The sequence below is a fragment of the Ranitomeya variabilis genome, chromosome 2 (genome assembly GCF_051348905.1).
Source record: "Ranitomeya variabilis isolate aRanVar5 chromosome 2, aRanVar5.hap1, whole genome shotgun sequence".
NCBI classification, from domain to species: domain Eukaryota; kingdom Metazoa; phylum Chordata; class Amphibia; order Anura; family Dendrobatidae; genus Ranitomeya; species Ranitomeya variabilis.
In genome coordinates, this window is record NC_135233.1 from 854855189 (window position 1) to 854873000 (window position 17812).

The following is a 17812-nucleotide window of genomic DNA, read 5'->3' on the forward strand; positions in this document are numbered from 1 at the left end:
TGGGGCTATACACATATACGAGTGGTCCGCTGAACAAAACGGATCAATGCAAGTCTATGGGTCCATGAAAAAAAAATAGCAAGCATTCGGATTAAATCTGAGTGCAATCCAATTTTCATAGACTGACAGAATGGAAAAGGTGCAGAAACTTTTCTTCTCTCCATGTCCCAGAAAATATGATGCCACTCTTATCAAAAAGTGATCAGAATAATCGGACTATTTTTCTCGTATGTGGAGAAATTGGTTGTGCAAAAAAAATACAAAATTTGGATTTCATAAAAAGAGGACGTTTCTTCTATACCTTTACTTTAACCCCTTCATGACCTTTGATGTATATTTAAGTCAAAGGTCCGGCAGCTGACCTCGGCATGTAAGCAGCGCATGACGTTACTGTAATGCGCGGTTTACAATCTGAAATCAGTTGCTGGCATTAGAACACAATGCCACGCTGCGAGGCAGCGGAGGGAAGGTAAGCAGAATGGTTTATTTTTTTTATGTGTGCAGCATGATGGGGGCCATATATACCGGAATGGGAATGAGGGGGCCATGTATAACCGGATGGGGATGAGGGGGCCATGTGTGTGTGTGTGTGTATTATATATATATATATATATATATATATATATATATATATATATATATATATATATATATATATATATATATATATATATATATATACACACACACACACAGAATTGGGGAACGTTACCCCTATAACAGTGTTAGCAGCAGATACCCCCCATAATAGAGCGTCACGACCACATTTTTGGCTTCCTTTTTTTTTTTTTAAATTTTCATCCTCCAAAATCTAGGTGTGTTTTATGGTCCGAAAAATAATGTCTTAGTCCGAAAAATAAAATACCGTATTTTCTGGTGTATAAGACGACTGGGCGTATAAGACGACCCCCAACTTTTCCATATAAAATATGGAATTTGGGATATGCCTGCTGTATAAGACGGGGGTCATCTTATACGCCCAGTCATCTTATACGGCGTGTGGTTCCCAGGGTCTGAAGGAGAGGAGACTCTCCTTCAGGCCCTGGGATCCATATTCATGTGAAAAATAAAGAATAAAAATAAAAAATATGGATATACTCACCCCTCCGAGAAGCCTGGCTGTCACCGCTGCAAGCGTCTGCCTCCGTTCCTAAGAATTGCAGAGGGTGAAGGACCTTCGATGACGTCACGGTCCTGACCGGTCACCTGACCGTGACGTCATTGAAGGTCTTTCACGCTCTGCAATTCTTAGGAAAGGAGGCAGACGCTTGCAGCGGTGACAGCCAGGCTTCTCGGAGGGGTGAGTATATCCATATTTTTTATTTTTATTCTGTATTTTTTACATGAATATGGATCCCAGGGCCTGAAGGAGAGTTTCCTCTCCTTCAGACCCTGGGAACATTCAGGATCGCTCCCTGCACACACCATACCCGGCGTATAAGACGACCCCCGACTTTTGGGACAATTTTTAGGGGTTAAAAAGTCGTCTTATACGCCGGAAAATACGGTACCCTAAAATGGTATTGATAAAAACGTCCACTCAAGCCTGCAAAAAATAAGCCCTCACCCAGCTCCTGATCCTGAAAAACGAAAACGCTACGGTTCTTGGAAAATGGTAACATAAGCAGAAAAAATGTTTCTTACAAATTTCAGAATTTGTTTTCACCACTTAAATAAAAAAGAACCTATACATCTTTTCTATCTGGGTACTCGCACTCACCCAGAGAATTATATTACCAGGTGAGTTTTACAGTATAGTGAACATGGTAAATAAACCACCGCAAAAAACAATTGTAAAATTGCACAATTTTTGCAATTTCACTGCACTTGGAATTTTTTTCCCGTTTTCCAGTACAATATATTGTAAAATCTATGAAGTCATTCAAAAGTACTACTTGTCCCGCAATAAACATGCCCTCACATGGCCATATTGACGGAAAAAGAAAAAAGTTATGGCTCTTGGCAGAATACAGTTATAGGAAAAAGTTTGGGCACCCCTATTAATCTTAAGCTTAATGTTTTATAAAAATAGTTTTTTTTGCAACAGCTATTTCAGTTTCATATATCTAATAACTGTTGGACACAAGGTAGAAACATTACTGTGTCCAACAGTTATTAGATATATGAAACTGAAATAGCTGTTGCCAAAAAAACAATTTTTATAAAACATTAAGCTTAAGATTAATAAGGGTGCCCAAACTTTTTCATATAACTGTATTTAGAAATGAGAGTCCTCAGGGGTTGATACCTTTTAATGGCTAACTGAAAAGATGGTAACAAAGTACCAAGATATAGATCTTTCCTGGCTCTTGGAAGAAGGAGAAGAAGAGTGAAAAGCGCAAAAAGTTAATTTGCAAGATCAGGAAGGAGTTAACAATCCTGGTATAAATTAAAACAGGCAAGTAAAGCATTTTACCAAACTGCACCATGTTAACTAGATCTGGACCTGATCTTATTAGGCTCAATTCACTTGCGCAGTTTGAGCCAAACACAAGTGTGGATACAAAAATCTCTATTCAGTTTTTCGATACCAGGTATACAGAGGTTTTTGCTGTCGTATCAGAAAGAAATAATTGTGCCATGCTCAATCAGATGCTGCATTATGGAGGCTTCCAGAAGTAGCTAGAACTGGTAAACTTCCAGTTGGACAGAAATATTCTAGCATACCTTGTGGTTGTTTCTAGATATCCAGATTACACCTATAATATTAGAACACTTAACAGCCAGAAATGAAGACACCTAAATCAACATGAATTGCAACCAATACCCAAAGTAATGCTAAAATATGAAAGTGTAGCATAAGACTTTACTAATGGTAACACCATGGTACGCCACATAACACAAGGCCATACTGTACATGTAAATCTTTACATTATGTGATACACACACAACATGCCTCTTATAGGCTACGTTCACATTTGCATTGTGCGCCGCTGCGTCGGCGACGCAACGCACAACGCAAACAAAACGCACGCTAAAACGCTGCGTTTTGCGACGCATGCGTCCTTTTTCGCCGAAAGTTGGACGCAAAAAAAATGCAACTTGCTGCGCTCTCTGCGCCCAAAAAACGCATGCGTCGCAAAACGCAGCACAACGCATGTCCATGCGCCCCCATGTTAAATATAGGGGCGCATGACGCATGCGGCGACGCTGCGGCGCCAAACGCTAATGTGAACGTAGACATAATAACTGAACTGTGCCCAATAACTGTACAACTAAAGTTTCTAAATGAAAAGTGACATCAGTAAACTGTGCCAACTGCACTCACTCCATCCTCAAGAGTGACAACACTATGGCCCCTTTAATTTGCAGCTTAGGGCTATAATTTTACACATATTTCATAAAAAGCAGCACATACCATTGACTGCTGTATAACTTCTGTATGCTCCCCAAAGAATTAGAAATATGTCTATGAACGGGTGATCTGGGCTTTGAAAATACTTTTATATTAAAGATCTATTGCCAAATACAAAATATATCACCTATCCTGCTCCATTTTTTTTTCTATGGACTGCTTGAGATAGCTGAGAAAAGCAATAGGCGTTTTCCAGAGAATGAATGGACACTGAATGGCGCAGCAGCTTATGTGCTCAGCTGCTGATACATTTAACCCCTTTACACCCAAGGGTGGTTTGCATGATAATGACCGGACCAATTTTTACAATTCTGACCACTGTCCCTTTATGAGGTTATAACTCTGGAACGCTTCAACGGATCCCGGTGATTCTGACACTGTTTTCTCGTGACATATTGTACTTCATGACAGTGGTAAAATTTCTTTGATATTACCTGCGTTTATTTGTGAAAAAATGGAAATTTAGCGATAATTTTGAAAATTTCGCAATTTTCCAACTTTGAATTTTTATGCCCTTAAATCACAGAGATGTGTGACACAAAATACTTAATAAGTAACATTACCCACATGTCTACTTTACATCAGCACAATTTTGGAACCAAAATTTTTTTTTGTTAGGGAGTTATAGGAGTTAAAAGTTGACCAGAAATTTCTCATTTTTACAACACCATTTTTTTTTTAGGGACCACATCTCATTTGAAGTCATTTTGAGTGGTCTATATGATAGCAAATACCCAAGTGTGACACTATTCTAAAAACTGCACCCCTCAAGGTGCTCAAAACCACATTCAAGAAGTTTATTAACCCTTCAGGTGTTTCACAGGAATTTTTAGAATGTTTAAATAAAAATGAACATTTAACTTTTTTTCACACAAAATTTATTTCAGCTCCTATTTGTTTTATTTTACGAAGGGTAACAGGAGAAAAGGGACCCCAAAAGTTGTTGTACAATTTGTCCGGAGTACGCTGATACCCCATATGTGGGGGTAAACCACTGTTTGGGCGCATGGCAGAGCTCGCAAGGAAAGGAGCCATTTTACTTTTCAATGCAAAATTGACTGGAATTGACATGGGACGCCATGTTGCGTTTGGAGAGCCCCTGATGTGCCTAAACATTGAAACCCCCCACAAGTGACACCATTTTGGAAAGTAGACCACTTAAGGAACTTATCTAGATGTGTGGTGAGCACTTTGACCCACCAAGTGCTTCACAGAAGTTTACAATGCAGAGCCGTAAAAATAAAAAATCACATATTTTCACAAAAATGATCTTTTCGCAAACATTTTTTTATTTTCCCAAGAGTAAGAGAAGAAATTAGACCCTAAAACTTGTTGTACAATTTGTCCTGAGTACACCGATACCCCATATGTGGGGGTAAACGACTGTTTGGGCGCATGGCAGACCTCGGAAGGGAAGGAGCGCCGTTTGACTTTTCAATGCAAAATTGACTGGAATTGAGATGGGACACCATGTCGCGTTTGGAGAGCCCCTGATGTGCCTAAACATTAAAACCCCCCACAAATGATACCATTTTGGAAAGTAGACCCCCTAGGGAACTTATCTAGATGTGTTTTGAGAGCTTTGAACCCCCAAGTGTTACACTACAATTTATAACGCAGAGCCGTGAAAATATATATATATTTTTTTCACAAAAATGATTTTTTAGCCCCCAGTTTTGTATTTTCACAAGGGTAACAGGATAAATTGGACCTCAATAGTTGTCCAATTTGTCCTTTCTTCAGTCCTGGAGGCAGGCCTTTCCCCCCCTGCTGCAGACGCCACACAGCCGTCACTCAAGCCTTCTTGTCGCCGGGCGCCGCCTCCTCAGCGCTGTTTTGAAATCAGCCGGCACCTGCGCTCTTTTCTCCTGCCTTGGGCAGGCGCAGTGAGCGCTGCCCGTCCTCTGTGCTCATATGCAGTATAGCTGACTGCGCCTGTGCGGCCGCCCTGCCTGTTAATCCCAGCCCCGCAGTGTCTTCTGATTTATTCTCACTGAGAGGCTGGGATTCACAGGCAGGGCGGCCGCACAGGCGCAGGCAGCTAGACTGCATATGAGGACAGACGGGCAGCGCTCACTGCGCCTGCCCAAGGCAGGAGAAAAGAACGCAGGCGCCGGCTCATTTCAAAACAGCGGTGAAGAGACGGCGCCCGGCGCCAAGAAGATTTGAGTGACGCTGTGCAGAGAGGAGGGAGTCAGGAGAATTGAGGAATAGGGTTGAGCGAAACGGATCGTTCATTTTCAAAAGTCGCCGACTTTTGGCAAAGTCGGGTTTCGTGAAACCCGACCCGACTCCAGCGTGGGATCGGCCACGTGGTCGGCGATCTTGGCGCCAAAGTCACGTTTTGTATGACGCCTTCCCCGCCATTTTTTCAGCCAATTATGGAGTGTGGGCAGCGTGATGACATAGGTTCCGGCCCGGTTTCTGCGGCGTCATAGAGCCATATTACCGTTTGGGCTGCAGTGATTTTCGCAGTCAAACACAACACATGCTTTGCACGGAGGAGAGAGGAGAGAGGAGAGAGAGAGAGAAAGAAAGATCCACATCCACATTGACTTGCATTGGGTTTCGTGTTCCGATGCGGAACCCGACTTCACAGTAGAATCGGCCGATTTCACGCGAACCGACTTTCGAGAAGGTCGGGTTTCACAAAACCCAACTCGACCCTAAAAAAGCAAAAGTCGCTCAACCCTATTGAGGAACAATGTAAGAAGTCAGCCACTGGCAGGTCATGCTGAGCTTTCTAACAAGTCTTTTACCTCTACTTAGTGCTGGAATCACATCCACACAGCAGAGGAATGCTGAATAATTTCCTCCCTGTAGCCGCTTTTCTTTGTGTGCTCACAAGGAATGGAGAGCAAAAATCCTGCTGTGTGTGCGGTGTATGGGACATGTCAGAGTAGTTCGTATCCTCCTACCAGCTCAGACTCAATTATAAATTAAGAGATAGCGGCATTAGAGTAGAAAACAAATTAAAACAGAGCGGCGTTGTTTAGCTCCACTCAATATTTTACATCCAGCCGCCGATGGAGCAAACAGCTGATCGCTGTGGGTGCTGGATGGCTGACCACAGCCAATCTGATACTGACCACCTGTCCTAATACTGATATGTCATTAATAATATCTGCTTGGGCAACCTTTCTAAGACCATCTCACATGAGCTTTAAACTGACTTATTGGCAACACGGTGGCTCAGTGGTTAGCACAGCTGCCGTGCAGCTCTGGGGTCCTAGGTTCAAATCCCAGCAAGGACGACATCTGCAAGGAGTTTGTATGTTCTCTCCATGTTTATGTTGGTTTCCTCTGGGTACTTTGCTTTCCTCCCACACTCCAAAACATACGGATACAGAATCTAGATTGTGAGCCCAAATGGAGCAGTGTCGGTGTGGAATTAATGGCACTATGTAAGTGAGTAAAATAAATGAATAGTGTTCAGTATATGTAGTAAAGAATAGTAATTGCACAATAGGCACTTGTAATTACAGACAACAGATTAAAGAATACATACTTGACATAACTATACAAAAATACAACTAGGATTATTTTTAGAATTTTGATGATAAAAATAATTTGTCCAAAATTTTACCAAAGCACAATTTCAATCATAAATCTAAGGTACAGGGTAGTATATACTGTATGAAAACTATATCAACATGACAAGCAGCAAATATAGTACTTACTGTATAAATATTAAAATAAGACATAAAAGGTAGGGAGTTCCTCCATGCTTGAAATCGTTTCATATTTACAAAATTCATAATCCAAAAACAGACAAGGAAAGGAAAATATGAAAGGGTAACTTCAAAATATAAAGAATCCAGGTCCTCGCAGTAGAGCAGATGTGACTGTGCGCCAGTGGCGGACATTCCACTCTCCCCTCCTGAGCTGCTGGACCCACCAGATAAACCATCTCAGGACAGCTGTGCTCCTGTACAGACCCCAGCTCTGCTCCTCCAGACACATATATTGTGGCTTCTTGTATTGGCAATCATTTCAGCATTGCTACTTTCTTCTAAAAACACCAACTGGCATAAAGCACACATTTTTCTTTTGAGACCAGAAAAAAAAGTTTGGTTTTTTTTTGTTTTTTTTAAAGAAATGACATCACGAAACGGAGCTGCAGATGTAAACAACCAATGGCCGCTGCATTAGGGAGAAAAGACTTTAAATTCAGTAAATCCCAGAAAGTTTACAGGTTTTCTTGGGAAGGATTACAGTTCAACAGATTAAACCCGGATTAATATGAAAATATATAATGTGGATAAAAGAGCTATCCCAAAAGGTATGCTGAAAACTGGCCGAGGACTGCGAGCTGTGAACACATCCATAACAGAACTGCAGTGCTAAACATTAGGAAAAAAAAGCAGAACAAGTGGTAGGTCACACCTAGAATTTCGATAGAATAGCATTCCAATGGCCATTGATTTTCGGTCCAGGTAGTCAGTGTTTGGAAGAATTCTTAAGTAAAAGATCAGCAGTAACGTTTCAGTGTCAGATCCATTCCAGGCATTTCTAGGGCCCTGAATATGACTGCATTCTCCCTTCAGTGAGGTGGATCTACAAGTGTCCAGGATGAACAGTGATCACGGTCCATACCAAAAATAATCCGCTGGTGCTATATTGCAGGGCAGCCCTGGGATGTAGCTGTGATTTCAGTCTTCCAGCCGGTCGTTGTCCTCAGCGTCCGCGTATCCTGGCCCTCTCTGTGCCTCTGACAGCACACTCAGAGACAACTTGTTCAGAGGGTGTAGCCTGTGGTCCCAGCTCCTTCCTAGAAGCACAATCTACTTGGGCTGTAAGTTTGCCCTGCTAAAAACAGACGCTCTGTGGTGTTCACATGGCGAACTACTTGAATCAAAGCCAAAGGGTCAGATTTAACTGCAGGATGGAGAGTTAATTTCCTGTGAGAGCCTCCATTGGGATTTAAAACAGTCCCTCTCTCTCATCTCTCAACATCCCCTTAACTCGCTCGCTGCCAAAGGAGACTGCCACTCACTGGTCATAGTAAGTATCAACAGGGCACAGGCACTGCAACACAGGAAATTAATGGAGGACTGAGGAATGTCCCGCATGACTGCTTTCAATCTGAAAGATGTTTCTCCAATTGTAATGCATAAAGCGTAAATCCACTGTGCCGACCTACAAAATATAGATTCATTCAATATCAAATTCTAATCTTGCTTTCTATGCGCAACATGTAAATGTATGGAGAACAGAGAAAATGAAAATATTCCGCCAGTGACAGACAGCAGTAGAGAGAACACATTACATTTAGGGCTTGCTCACATTAGCGTATAAATCAAGCGAGTGCAATGTAAGACAAAAATCGTATTGCACTCTGACCATTGTTATTCAATGAGACAGTGCAGATCTGCGAGTTTTTCCTCAGCTGCAGCGTGCTGCGTATGGCAGAGTAAGGCTACTTTCACACTAGCATCGTGCACTGCACGTCGCTATGCGACGTTGCGACGTACCGACGCTAGCTGTGAAAGCGCCGCACAACGGGGGCAGCGGATGCGGTTTTCCAACGCATCCGCTGCCCCATTGTGAGGTGCGGGGAGGCGGGGGCGGAGTTCCGGCTGTGCATGCGCGGTTGGAAATGCTGCAGACGACGCACCAAAAAAACGTTACAAGCAACGTTTTTTGGTGGCGACGGTCCGACGCAACCGTCGCACGACGGTTGCGACGTGTGGCAATGCGTCGCTAATAAAAGTCTATGGAGAAAAACCGCATCCTGCAAGCACTTTTGCAGGATGCGTTTTTTCTGCAAACGACGCATAGCGACGTGCAGTGCACGACGCTAGTGTGAAAGAGGCCTATATCAGATGAAACACACCAATGCAAATCTCACAATTCACAGGGAGGATAACTTTATCATCCCCACAGCTCACACCAATGTCATGAACTAGGGTTGTTTGGTTTCCCAGTTCTTTCTGAAGGAGATTTATCTATATCCCACTTCTCAGTTCCGGTTTGGAACTTGCAGCTCTCTGGCGCCCCCGTTACCCTCAGGTCAGACAGGGTACTGCACCCAGGATAATTAGTCGCCAGAAAGGCTGCCTTACTTTGTACTGGCTAATGGGCATACTGCAGCGAGGGCGATATAACTACTCCCACTCAGGCGGGAACGCACAGGACAAATCCGCTGCCATCAGCTCTGATTACTTAATTAATAAAGGGTCTGGATCCAACACAAATTAGTAGTGTGATTCACTTCAGAGGACATGACAGTACGTTATAGAGCAAGGAGAAACTAAGCTAATCATTTTTTTATATTTTACTCCAAAAAGGTAGGCAGTGTTTACAAAAGGGTAAAAGGATATTATAAAAGACAAATATTGTATGTACAGTACAATTACAAATAAAAAAGGGATTAAAAACAGTTCGTTCTTATCATGGCTGACCATGTCCTGTGCGGGAAGGGCACATATCACAGTGCATGACAGATCAGACTCTAAGCTCAATCCTCGGACATAAGACTAGTGAAGACTGAGGTCTCCCTCACTTATCTCCGTGCTCAAAACTCCCCCTGTGGTGACCTCACTCAGAGGCTGAATACTCCCCTTTCTATTTTTACACATATTTTGGCGTATGAACCTCGTAGCAGAAAGACATAGTTATCACTATGCTCAGCAAGTCCTGAAGGTTAATTTAAGTGGAAACACGTCTTGGCTAGGAGCCCCAGTTAAGCAGTAATGCATTTCTCACTTTCAGCTAAGCACTGGGCTTCCCAACCCCACTAGTTAGGAGCCCTGTCCCTGCGGTTTCCAGAAATATGAACAGCCTATTTCTGTGACTATCCTGTTTTGATATATTTGGTCTTAAAGACCACTGTAGCTACACAAAGGAATTACCATGCTTTGCTACTCTTTATTTTCGGCTTCACAGTTGCAAACAAAGACATTCCTGAGGGAGAGGGAAACGAGCGGCTTAGACTTTCACTGTGCTAGCAGGCAGAGAAAAGAAGGCGGGTCGAATCTGCAGAGTGTGTCTGTCCTCAGCTCTTGGATGTAGCAGAGCTCAGTGTGCGTGAAAATAGACAATCAAATACCTCATGTTCCTGACAGCAAGTCTATAGGTGCGAGCAAAAAAAAAAAAAAAAAGACGGCACACAGACCATGAGTATACCATCCAATTTTTACACACATCTCAAAAGAATCAAGACATTGCATCAGCCAAGTAAAGTAAATTCCAGGGCTGAGGAGTCGGAATGCCAAAGCAATCGACTCAGATGCCTCAATTTCCCAGACTTCTGACTCCACAGCACTGCCTCACTACTGAGCATGTGCATATAGTGCAGCACAGATTCATCTCCACTAAAAGCCGAAATCCTTATATCAGTAACAGAACAGACATTGTATAGCGCATCCTGAATTGTACTACTGTACCCAATTTGTTATATATTTTAGGTGTGTCCATATTATACTGACTCCACCAAAATGGAAACAGACTCAAGACTCCACAGCCCTGGTAAATTTGTAGCCAGAACCCTGAGAATAGATAGGATGGATGGATAGAATAGAATAGATGGATATAGTTGAAAGCAGAAGTTTACATACACTATATAAAGAGACACATATGCATGTTTTTCTCAATATCTGACATGAAATCAGAATAAGCCTTTCCCATTTTAGGTCAGTTAGGATTATCATAATTATTAATATTTGCCAAATGGCAGAATAATGAGAGAAAGTTTGAAGGCATTTTTTTTCCTTACTGCAAAATCAAAAGTTTGCATACATTTCATTAGTATTTGGTACCATTGCCCTTAAACTGAATGAGCTGGGTCAAACATTTGGGATATCCTTCCATAAGCTTCTCACAATAGTTGGTTGGAATTTGGGCCTAAACCTCCTGACAAAACTGATCCAGGTTTGTAGATCGCCTTGCTCGAAACTGCCTTTAAAGCTTTGCACATACATTTTCAATAGGATTGAGATCAGGGCTTTGTGATGGCCACTCCAAAACATTGACTTAGTTATCCTTAAAAAAAAAATTGTTACCATTTTTGCAGTATGCTTCAGGTCATTGTCCATTTGGAAGACCCATTTCAGTTTTAACTTCCTGCCTGAGGTCGTCAGATGTTGCGACAAAATATTCTTTTCTCATGATGCCATCTATTTTGTGAAGTGCACCAGTACCTCCTGCAGTAAAACAACCCCACAACATGATGCTGCCTCCCCCGTATTTCACAGTTGGGATGGTGTTCTTAGGCTTCCAAGCTTCTCCCTTTTTCCTCCAAACATAACGATGGTCATTATGCCCAAAAAATGCAATTTTAGTTTCATCAGACCACAGCGCATGTCTTCAAAAATTAAGATCTTTGTTCCTGTGTGCATTTGCAAACATTAATCTGGCTGTTTTATGTTTTTTTTTTGGAGTAGTGGCTTATTCCTGGCAGAGTGTCCTTTCAGCCCATGTTGATACAGTACTCATTTCACTGTGGACACAATCTTACCAGCTTCCGCCACTATCTTCACAAGGTCTTTTGCTTTTGTCCTTGGGTTGATATGCACATGTCGGACCAAAGCATGCTCATCTCACAGAACCTGTCTCCTTCCTGAGCGGTATGATGGCTGGACATTCCCATCTTGTTTGTACTTGCGTATAATTGTTTGTACAGATGAACGAGGCACCTTCATGTGTCTTGAAATTGTACCCAAGGATGAGCCAGACTTGTACAAGTCCACAATTCTCTTCCTGATATATTGGCTGATTTCTTTAGATTTTCCCATGATGCTACACAAAGAAGCAGTGTGTTTCAGGTGTGCATAGTAATAGTAATAGGCATAGTAATCTTAATGTATGTAAACATTTGACTTCGCAGTAAGTAATAAAAATTGTTTAACCTAATAAATAAAAGGAAAAAAATGATGTGGGGTCCTCCTATTGTGTGAAACCTGCAAAGGTGATATTCTCAAGCTGGGAAGCTCCATGGTTACTGGTCCCTTGCCAGCCTAAAAATAGCAACTTTCATCTGTCCCAGAAGTGGCGCATCACATTAAAGTGAACCTGCCACCAGGTTTGGCCGATATAAGATACGGCCAACACCTTTCAGGCTTATATACTTATATACAGCATTCTATAATTATGTAGATAAGCCCCCTATCCGACCTAAAAGATAAGAAAAATAAGTTTCATTATACTCACCTGCAAGGCGGTCTGGTCCAATGCCATCCATTTTCTTGCGATGCCGCCCTCCTGCTTGCTTCACAGGTTCCCCAGCATCACGCTCCTGCGCAGGCGTACTTATCGGCCCTGTTGAGGGCAGAGCAAAGTACTGCAGTGCGCAGGCGCTGGGCCTCTCTGACCTGTTCCAGGGAGCCGAATACTTTCTCAAGGCACTGTAAGTACGCCTGCACAAGACCGCGATGCCGGGGAGCCATGAAGCAAGCGGGAGGGCGGCATCACAAGAAGATGGGTGGCACAGGACCTGGACCTGTGGATTTACGATGGACCAATTTGGATTATTTTATTTTTTAGGCTAAGTGCACACGTTTCAGAATTGCTGCGGTAATTTCCGCGGCAATTCTGCAACCCCTGCCGTGGTAAAACACAATAGTAACACCTATTGGGGTAGAATTATAATATATTGAGTATATACATAGATATATATAAAAAAGTGAATATTTAACAAGTACGTTTTAATAGACACACCCGGTGTACTACAGAAAAAGTGAGTGAAAAACCACTCAAAGTGGAGAACATCAACACAATGGAAGACAAAAGAAAAAATCTCAGGAAGGGAAGGTGATAATTAAAATTGTCCTTATTTAATATGTGACAGATGATACACAAAATAATTAAAAGTGTGCACACAAAGGAATGATATATTATGCCAGACTAAGTATAAAATACAAATAAAAAGATAAAATAAATAATAATTTCATATATTCCAAGACCGAAGATGGTTAATTAGACCCAAGCAATAGTGTATAATAAGTAATATATTATCTCCAATAAAAAAAAAGGGTACTATCCGTAAAAAAGAATGCTTAAAGTGCCTAAAAATTGTGCAAAAATGCAAATAACTTCAAAAAAGTGCAACAGTATTTGATTGTTTCCATATAGGAATAAAGTGCAATGTGATATATAACAAAACCAAATAAGTGCAAAAGAAGTAGAGAAAAGAGCCGTAATTATCAGTGCTCAATAAGGGGCTATATATATTTTAGTGCTCAATAGGGGTAGGTTTACCAGTAAACATTCTGAGGTAGATCAAAAATAAGTGAGCTGGTAGGAGGAATATACCTTTAAGGTCCATCTGGTCTTGAGTGTGTGTGCGCACCCCGACGCGCGTTTTGGAAAGGAAAAACCTTTCCGAAACGTGTGATGGGGTGCGCGCACACTCAAGACCAGACGTCATTGCAGGTCCTTCACACAAAGCATCCATGGGAACGGAAGCGGCCGCGTGCACCGCTGAGTGGCGGGATGACTCCGGGGGCCATCAGAAGGTGAGTATATCACTATTTTTTATTTTAATTCTTTTTTTTTTTTTTTATACCAATTATATGGTGCCCAGTCCATGGAGGAAAGTCTCCTCTCCTCCACCCTGGGTACCAACAGCACATGATCTGCTTACTTCCCTCATGGTGGGCATAGCTCCATGCGGGAAGTAAGCGGATCAATGCATTCCTAGGTGTGCGGAATCCCCGCGATTCCGCAAATTTAATGAACATGCTGCGTTTTTTTCTGGAAAGCGTTTCCGCTCAGGAAAACTACGCAGCATGTGCACAAAAAATGCGGATTGCATTCTATTAAATAGGATGCTTAATGTGAGCATTTTTTTTGCGGTTTTATAGCGTTTTTATAGCGAAAAAACGCGGAAAAAAAAGCGAAGTGTGCACATAGCCTTAAAGTTAACAAAATGGTAAAAGAGGGCCGGGGAGTGCTTTTTACAATGAATGGACTCTTCTGTGTGTTTATTACTTTTGACTATGGGGTTAGTAATGGGGGTGTCTGATAGTCACCTCTTCATTTCTAACCCCTGTTATTAATAGGCGGGGAATACCCATGGATATTGCCCCTTCCACAATAATAACATCAGCCCCCAGCTGTCGGCTTTCCCTCAGCTGGGTATAACAAATAAAAGGGCCCACACGTTATTGTTTTCTTTTAGTTCTTATTTTATTAGCTAAATATATGTACAGCAAGCGCAAACTGCACTGCACTAATTATATATCTCACAGACATTTTTGTTACTGTCATCAATCTATATATGTATACAAGATTGTTTTATTAGTTAGAAAACTAGATTGAAAAGACAGAATTACTGTATGTAAAAGCTGATGTTAAAGGGAATCTGCCACACTCTGGATGATTCTTATCTATTACTATGGGCATACGGGTAATTGAATGGTTAAACCAGTCTTACCTGTACGCCTCATAGCAGTGGTGCACACACTGAGAAATTGATTTATAATCTTTTAAGTTAATGATTTCTTCCAGGCTCCAGGGCGTGCGGTACTTGGAAGGAATCACTGCTTCCTCACTTCATTATACTATCACCACCCACCCATTAGCGTCATACTGACCTGGTCGAGGCTGTAATCCCGCGCATGCGCTGTGCAATGATGCAGTTAAGAAAACACTGTCCACCCTTGTATGGACAGTGTCTGAATTGATCTTCTGAGCATTCAATTACCTGTATGCCCATAGTAATAGATATAAATCGTCCAGGGGGTGACAGATTCCCTTTAAAAATGCATTGCATGCAGACTGCATAAGCATGTCATACGGATGCTAGGTGAAAAAAAAAAGTATGACACCGCCTGACTCGCCAACTTTTCTGACTAAGAATCTCAGCTACTTTATACATGCAGATGTGAGCAAACCCTGTGATAGGAGGAGCTTGGAAAATGTCTAGGTTTTTTGCATATGAAAAAAAAATAATGAAATTCTGATGGTAAAAACTTAACAATTTTCATCAGTGTCTGGTCATTGTGAAAGTATTTTTGCATTCAAGAAAAATCAGTGATATCTAACTGTGCCCTAACAGTTACAAGTCTGAACTAAGGCTAGCGAATTCTTCTCCAAAATAAAGATTAAGCTCAATGATTTGTGAGGAAATGTTAAACTTGTTTGTCAGGCACCAGAATAAAAATAGGACTATCAATTATGTAAGACTCTGAGCTGATTGCTTTACCAATTTGGCCATGTTATGTCATTAAAATAAATTTCCTTAGTTCCAAGTAAGCATATTATAGGATACACTGCTTTTTCTGAGATTTGGTGGTGACCTACATATTCTACCTGGCATTTTTTTTTATAAAGCAGTGTGAACAAAGAGTGCAGGTATCAGAATCAGGACTGAATATTTCACAGAGCATTTTTGTGCAGAAGCATGGCATTCCCACGCTCATCATATACACACATGTAGGAACGGATATCCATTTATCCAAACACGTCCTTCAGACTGCCATGTTATCAGAAGTGCCTGCTGCTGCTTAGCCCAAGCTGAATTTCCCAATGGAAAGTTAACAGGGCCCTATAATAAAAGCTCACAAACTAAGCTGTCTTTAAGCAATACATATTCATGATTTTGCAATTTTTTAAATCCATAAAAAGTGCCATAAATGTATAAAAGGTGCAGATCCCTGCGGTTTGTAGATTGGGACTAGACTGGCATTTAGACTAGAGGTACAAGTATTTTTACTTGTTTTTGTCGCATTTTTGATGTTCTGCGCCTTTTTTTTTTTTTTAGCAAAAAATACATCTTTTGGTTTGTGTCTTTTTTAAGCCTATTTTATATGTGTTCGCCTGATTTTTACTTGCTACTGTAAGTGCGCTTACGGGTTTTCAAGATGTTTTCCCAATTCATCATTTGCAACATTTAAAAAGCTGCAAATGTACTTCATTTTACGAATGGAAAAATATTTGAGCAATTTTTCCAACATTTTGAAAGCGACGCAACGGTTTGCTCTAAAAGTCATAAAAAAAATGGTTAAATGCAGAAACAATGCAAGGACAACGCAGGTGACCTGCCAGTGACCTCAGGTGCAGATTTGGTCAGGATTTTACCTGCATAAAATCCTGACCAAATCCTGATGCAATCCTGAACGTGGACACATACCCTCACAGTAGTTCTGACTTCTCACCAAGTGTCACTGCCAGTGTCTTGTTGATGACAGCTGGCACGTTTTCACACCTCTTTCGAAATGTAGCAAAAAATTGCTCAAAAATTTCTGGCCTACACAAAATTAAGTACAAGATGCAGTGGCAATTCTACATTAAAATGTCAGTCTGTGTTGTTTTTCTGTCATGTATTTTTTCTGCTCAGCTTCACTGATCTCAATAGGCAGAAAACGCAGTAAAAACACAAAGAATCTGACGGCTGTTAGGACCCATATATACTGCCACATTATGGCTCTGAGTTGTGCCGAGACAGAATTTGATGTGCATATAAGAGAATGGGCTCTTACTGTACCTCAGTGTGCCTCCTATTTTATACTGAGGCACAGAGATTTTTATTTTGTTTCAGTGCCCCTAACAAAAAAGAAAAATGTTTTTTGTTGTGTAAAGCCATGAGGCTCCATACTAAGGCAGATAATCACAGCAGTCATAGTGGATAAACCTCCGCATCCTAACAAAGTAATCAGATGTAAAGTAGCAGTAATACAATTATACTAACAGCAAACTATATGAATCTGAAGATATATATGTGACTTGCATCACAACAGAGTACCAAGAGACATGCAAGAGTTGTACTGTATGTGAGCACTCCACGCCAGTAACAGACATGGCACAGTAATACCATGGAGTATGCCGCACAACAGTGTTCCCTCGTTCACCACTAACAAGGAAAATTACAAAACCGTTTGTCCATTTTCTTATAACACCTTACGTATGCCACCTAGTCAAACTATTACTTCCCTTCTGAAGCACATGTGACATTTAGCATTTGCTTGAGAAAAATCGCACATTACTTTAATTGAAATACTGGTTGATACTAAACATCCCAACCCTATGGCCGGTGTCACACTCAGCTTATGAAAATACGGTCTGTTTTTTACGGCCGTAATACGCAAAAATGTTCCCAAAATAGTGATCCGTATGTCATCCGTAGGCAGGGTGTGGAAGCGTATTTTGCGCATGTCATCCTCCGTATGTAATCCGTATGGCATCCGTACTGCGATATTTTCTCGCAGGCTTGCAAAACCAACATCTAATGGATTTATGTACTCAAATGTTCGTTAAAATATATATACACTCACTGGCCACTTTATTAGGTACACCATGCTAGTAACGGGTTGGACCCCCTTTTGCCTTCAGAACTGCCTCAATTCTTCGTGGCATAGATTCAACAAGGTGCTGGAAGCATTCCTCAGAGATTTTGGTCCATATTGACATGATGGCATCACACAGTTGCCGCAGATTTGTCGGCTGCACATCCCTGAACCGTTGATACAAGGCAGGATGGATCCATGCTTTCATGTTGTTTACGCCAAATTCTGACCC

At 41.4% G+C, this 17812-nt stretch overlaps 1 protein-coding gene across 6 annotated transcripts in view; it reads right to left on the reverse strand.

Annotated features, from left to right (window-relative positions):
- The window catches only part of TNK2 (tyrosine kinase non receptor 2), a 350655-nt gene that overhangs the window by 114841 nt on the left and 218002 nt on the right, over window positions 1-17812 (reverse strand). Inside the window, exon 1 of one of the 6 annotated variants that reach the window (XM_077290234.1) lies at window positions 7036-8322. The exons of 4 other annotated variants lie outside the window; for them this stretch is intronic. In XM_077290234.1, the coding sequence (XP_077146349.1) occupies window positions 7036-7221 (186 nt within the window). In that variant the 5' untranslated portion in view covers window positions 7222-8322. Of the gene's footprint in view, window positions 1-7035; window positions 8323-17812 lie in introns of those variants that run through there. One more of the 6 variants, XM_077290235.1, reaches the window with a different exon arrangement.